The sequence below is a fragment of the Theobroma cacao genome, chromosome 8 (assembly GCF_053813885.1).
Source record: "Theobroma cacao isolate CCN51 chromosome 8, ASM5381388v1, whole genome shotgun sequence".
Taxonomy (NCBI): Eukaryota; Viridiplantae; Streptophyta; class Magnoliopsida; order Malvales; family Malvaceae; genus Theobroma; species Theobroma cacao.
This window is the reverse complement of record NC_142646.1, coordinates 24,769,350-24,774,977: the sequence shown is the minus strand read 5'-3', so window position 1 is coordinate 24,774,977 and position 5,628 is coordinate 24,769,350. Positions and strand designations below refer to the sequence as shown.

The 5,628-nt window shown below is 34.9% G+C and overlaps 1 protein-coding gene across 1 annotated transcript; it reads left to right on the top strand.

Moving 5' to 3' along the window:
• The first annotated feature begins 2,900 nt into the window (after positions 1-2,900).
• On the top strand, positions 2,901-3,568 carry LOC148761244 (uncharacterized). The gene is made up of 2 exons (XM_088809272.1): positions 2,901-3,081; positions 3,465-3,568. The coding sequence occupies exons 1-2, from the start codon at positions 2,901-2,903 to the stop codon at positions 3,566-3,568; spliced, it is 285 nt and encodes a 94-aa protein (XP_088665398.1).
• The last annotated feature ends 2,060 nt before the right edge of the window (positions 3,569-5,628 follow it).

The window sequence follows — 5,628 nt, the reverse complement described above, 5'->3', positions numbered from 1 at the left end:
TTATGCTTACCACTTTGCCTAGTTCCGATCAGACTGTGGTTGAAATATTTGTCTAAGTCAGAGACCTGTAGTAGTATGCATGGATTTAACATGATGCGGTATTTGGAGCATATCTTTCACTCCAGAAGTCACATTGAAGTGAAAATTGATCCATTGGAAATTTAAGAGATAAGGCTAAAATGTTCATGTTTACCACTTTGTCCAATTTAGATCATATCGAGGTGAAAATTACGTTGGAACATATACAACTATTATAGTTATGCACAAGGCATCATGTGGAGGAAGGCTGCAGTGCTGAGGAAGCCAAGGTTGTAGTGCTAAGGAGGACACGGCTGTAGCGCTGGTGAAAGGAAGCGTACCATCCATTTTTCTGAGGCTAGAGAGCTGTGTCACCAAGAAATCATTGTCGGGGCACTATTGTAGCAAAAATTTAGCACTGCGACGCCAAAAAATCATGGCCTCGGTGCTAAACAATTTGTCAAAAATAAAAATTTGACGGGATTTTAGCAATTAGGTTACTTGGAGCCTATTTAAGGGATCTCTTTTAGAGGTTTTAAGGGGGAGGTAGCAAGCAACTACTCTGAAGAAAAGGAGCCAAGAACAAAGCAAGAAAACAAGAGAATTTAAAAGATCATAAAACTCAATAATTAGTTTCTTTCTTAACTTTTGTGTTTCTTTTATTTTCTTTGACTTAGATTCATGGCTAAATTTCTTTGGATGATGCTTTTATTAGTTATTATGAGCTAAATTATCTTTCTAGGATTGTAGTGGATTTCAACATGTAATCTAAATATTTGTTTCTCTTTTATTTACTATGAATGGGTATAGTTTTGCTTATTTAAATATGTTCTTAATGATTTTGATTGCTTGACCAAGAATTAATTGATTTTTGAATCTAATTGAGACTCGATAAAGAGATTTTAGATTGAACTAAAGTTTGAATAGTGTATGTTCACGTCACTTAGGTGATATGATTCGTGATTCGGGTAGACATACTCCAATTGCCATACATAGCTAAATTAGAACACTAGCTTAATGAACCTTATTTAATTGCTTCCTATAGACATATAGAAACCCAATTAAGTTAGGTATTTGGCAAGCATCTCGATGGAGACTTGTACATAGCTTTGGATTTGAGGTTAGTAGAACCACTCATGAATGTAAATAATAAGATAAGCTAGTATCATATGAAGTGTTGAATGAACCTATAATCCTAGGTTTTAGTCTATTGCCTTTTCCAAGTAATTTTAATTTCTGTAATTAATTTAGTGCCTGTTTTAATTTTGTTTTAATTAATTTTTTGAAAATTTTAGTTACTTAAATAAGATTAATTTGTCCTAAATTTTAGTACTTAATAAAGATTTATGAACAAATCTCAGTGGGAACGATACTCTACTTCATCACTATATTACTTGTTCGATATGTATTCTTGCGTGAGCAAAATCGACAATAGTTAACATTTAAGAGTGGGTTTATTTTTGGCATTTCAAGGTTTACTTACCTATTGTAATTTTGAATTTTAGGTTTGGACATAGCGAACATCTTGTATGACTTGGTGGTGCACCATAACGGAGAGGTGATGATCATTGGGAATGTGGATCTAGATAGATATTCTTTTATAGAGATGACAAATGATGTGCTCAAGTTGTTGGTGGATGATTCTGATGTTGGGGTAAGGTTGGGTATTTCCATTATGTCACGACTCCCTAAATCATATGAGGTTTTTAAACTGAAGAATGATGGTGGTGTTTTGAAGCTGCTCCAGCTGAATGAAGGTGCGAATGAAATCCACCTTCATTTGGGCTTGATCCCAACAATTCTCTCATAGATAATGGACTTTGGTAAGTGTCCTGCTTATGTAAATGTGAGGACTGATGCTATTGCTGGTAAAGGTACTTTTAATGTGGATGTGAATGCGAGTGAAGGTACTGGTAGCGGTCGGATAGGTGAGGCTAGTTATAGTGATCTTAACGCCTCTACTTCAAGAATAGCTATAGGTTTAGGAATAGGTATAGGTTTAGGTAGAGGTAGAGGTAGAAGACCTTCTGGTCCTATTTGGTTCTATTGATGTTGATGCTATTGATGAAAGTAGTTCTTCATTTATGGCCATAGATAAGGTGGATTTATCTAGTGAGGATGTAGAATGGATGCTTGAGACAAAGAGTGAGCAAGATGTAAGTTAGTCTCAAGGCAATTCTGAGAATGATGTTTAAGTTGAGGAAGGTGAAGCAAAAAATGGTTTGTTTGATATTAGCAATGATATAGATGAAGGAAACTAAGACAGCTTTGACTCTAACAAGGAGGGTAGAGCGATAGATAGGTTCCTTAGAGGAATCCCTTATGCTCTTGATGAGAATATGAAGGTTGTTTTGGGAAAAAAACATGTTGTTTATCAACGTGCATCACTTTAGGGAGGTGATGGCAGATTACTTGGTCTAGGAAGGGATTGAGCTTTACAGAGCCAAAAATGAGAAAACAAGGTTCAAGGCATTGTGTAAAGGAAATAGCTATGAGCAGATGATTCATGCAGCCTTGTGTTTGGATAAGAAGACCTTTAAGATTAAGAAAGTAGGGAATGAACATACTTATATTAAGGGTGAATGACAATAATTTTGCTGCTACAAGTGTGTGGATAGCTAAGAAACTTGCTACTAAGTTGGAATCTGATCCTAATATGTCTTATAATCTAATGTAACATGAATTGTAAGAGAGGTATGGAGTGAATGTTCATCCTAAGAAGTTGTATAGGGCAAAGAAAAGAGTCCAAAAAGAGACTAAAAGGAACATTGGTAAATCCTATTCATACATGCATCTGCATGCCCACATGGCGAGGGACACAAATCTTGGGATTATAGCAATAATGCAGAGAGGCTTAAGGTCAACATGTACCCACATTCAAAATGTTTTTATTGTCCTTTGATGCTATGAAGAAAGGCTTCAATAATAGATGTAGGCCTTTCATTGGGGTTGATGGCTACCATCTCAAAGGGCCATATGGAAAAACCTTCTTATCTACCATTGCAGTTGCTGGGAATTATCGTTTATTTCCAATGGCTTTTGCTGTTATAGAATTGAAGAATGGTGATTCTTAGGCATGGTTTTTGAATTTGTTGAATACTGCCATTGAAAACTCCAACAGACCATTAGCAGTGATGAATGACGGCCAAAAGGTAAACCTTAAATCGTACTATTTTTCATTTAATTATTTAATTTCAATTACTTATTATTTATTTAATTAATGTGTCTTTATTCTTAAATGGTAGGGTCTAAAAGACATATTTACAAAGGTAATGCCCGATGCAAGTCAAAGAAGATGTGGTAGGCACTTTTATACCAATTTTAAACAGAGGTTCTTAAGTTTAGGGTTGAAAGCCAATTTTTGGAAGGCTATAAAAGTTTACAACTTGTGGGACTGGAATGAAGCTATGATGAAGATAAATGTTGCAAATGATGACGCATATAAGTGTTTGGTGAAAAATCATTAACACAATGGGCAAGGCATGCCTTTGACCTAAGTGTGAAGGGTAATCATGTAACTAACAACATGGTAGAAAGCTTCAACAACTAGATTGAGATTGTCAGAGCCAAACCCATTTTGACTTTGTTTGAAGAAGTTAGAGTGAAGATGATGAAAAGGTTCAATAATAGGTATGAGAAGGCATGCGCATGGGAAGGCCAAGTGACCCCAAAAATTAAGAAAAAATTAGATTCTGTCAAGTATAGTGGGAGGTTTCCTAAGGTTGTGCCTACCTCAGATAGTGAGTTTAATGTGTTTCAAGGTAGCAAGACTTATGCAGTCAGCTTAAGGGTGACTAGGGTAACCTATCCTTGTGGTGTTTGGAATATTTCAAGACTTCGTTACAAGCATGCAACAGCTTGCATAACTTACAAGATGATATTCACCAATATTGTGACAATTACTATTCTAAAGAGAGTTTCATGCTAGCATACACTGATTACATTCACCCCATACTTGACATCACAATGGCTAAGTTCAGAGGGTAGGTTGATCCAATGGATCTTTTAATGCTTCGTTGTATACCTAGCAAACCAAAGAAAAACAAAAGAAGGAAACTTGGGGAAAGGCCATCTGAATCTATCAATGCTGGGAAGAAGAGCATTGCTAGGTGCACTTTTTACTAAAGGCTTGGTCATACTAAAAAGAAATGTCTTAAGGTTCCTGTAGGACATAATAGGAAGGTAATTCCTACAACTCATTTAGTTTTTTAACTTAGACATTAATTATGCAACTAATACATTTTTATATTTTAAATTGAAGTTATATACCTTGTCTAAGTCTTCATCAAAAGCTCTTAGGTCTGTATTAAGAGTTGTCAGTGGGTTTACATCAATAACTACAAGGGGACCTTTTGCCAATATGAAAGGAAGACCTATTACTACTACTCTCGGACATGGTGGTGGTGGTGGTGGTGCTATTGCTGGAGGGCATAGTGGTGCTGCTCAAACTGCTAAATCTACTTCATGAGCAAGAAGACCTTCATTTGTTACTGCTTATGCTAGACATGCTACCCTTGCTTCCTTGATAATGAATTCTGTGAATACTCCATTTGAATTTGGTGCTGATGGTGCTGAAGTGTCTTTAAAGTTGTTAATATGCGAATATGTGAATCAAATACAATTAAGGTTTTTTGTGGTGTTTTTAATGTCTAAAATGTAATTACAAAGGATGCTTTATATATTTTTGCCTTTATTTGTCTTCAATTATCTAGAGATGTGATATTAGATACTGATTATTGACTTTGATGTTGGACTTATTGGGAATGATCCTCTTTTGTAAAGCTGATGACATGGTTCTTTTGTAAAGCTATTGATCCCTCTATGCTCAAAGGTTTAGGGAAAATAGTGGTTCTCATGTGCACAAGAGACCTGATGCAATTTTTGTATAGGATATATATTGAATATCAATGCAAATGATATTACTTTATGCAATTATTATATATTATACATATTGAATATAAATGCAAAGATGATATTACTTGTTAGGAAAAAAAAACCTTTGCATTAACTCTTATGTTGAAGTATACAACTGTCATCACAAGACAAAAAACTCAAGATATTGAAATGCATTGCTATCTTTATATCCATTCAATATTTCAATATTTCAACAATTTTGCGTTCAATATTTCAACAACTTTTGCATTCAATATTTCAACAACTTACAACAACTTTTATTAAACAAAATTACATTTAAATGCCTTAAAGTCTTCCTATTTTTTCTTCCCATCCCATCTTTTTAGGGCATTTTATCAAACACCATTCAAAATGCCCTTCAACTTTCATTTTCTCTTCCTCTTTTCCAACATTTTGCACCTACTAGAGAGCTTCCATTTCAAGAACCACAGACGAATGTAGGTAATGCCCATATGGACCTTTTATTTTTTGAGCTACCACACCCACTAATCTATAGTTATGGAAATGGAAGTTCTCTAGCAAGATTGCAGCAACAGAAGCTTGAAACTTAAAGGTAAAATCCATCTCTGGTTCTTAAAATAATATTTTTCCTCCATTACTTTCATCATTTCTTCTTTTGTGGAGTGGCAAAAATCATCAGGAATTTTGAATTTTTAGCTCATCCATCCGTGGTTCTTCAAATAATCTTTTTACTCG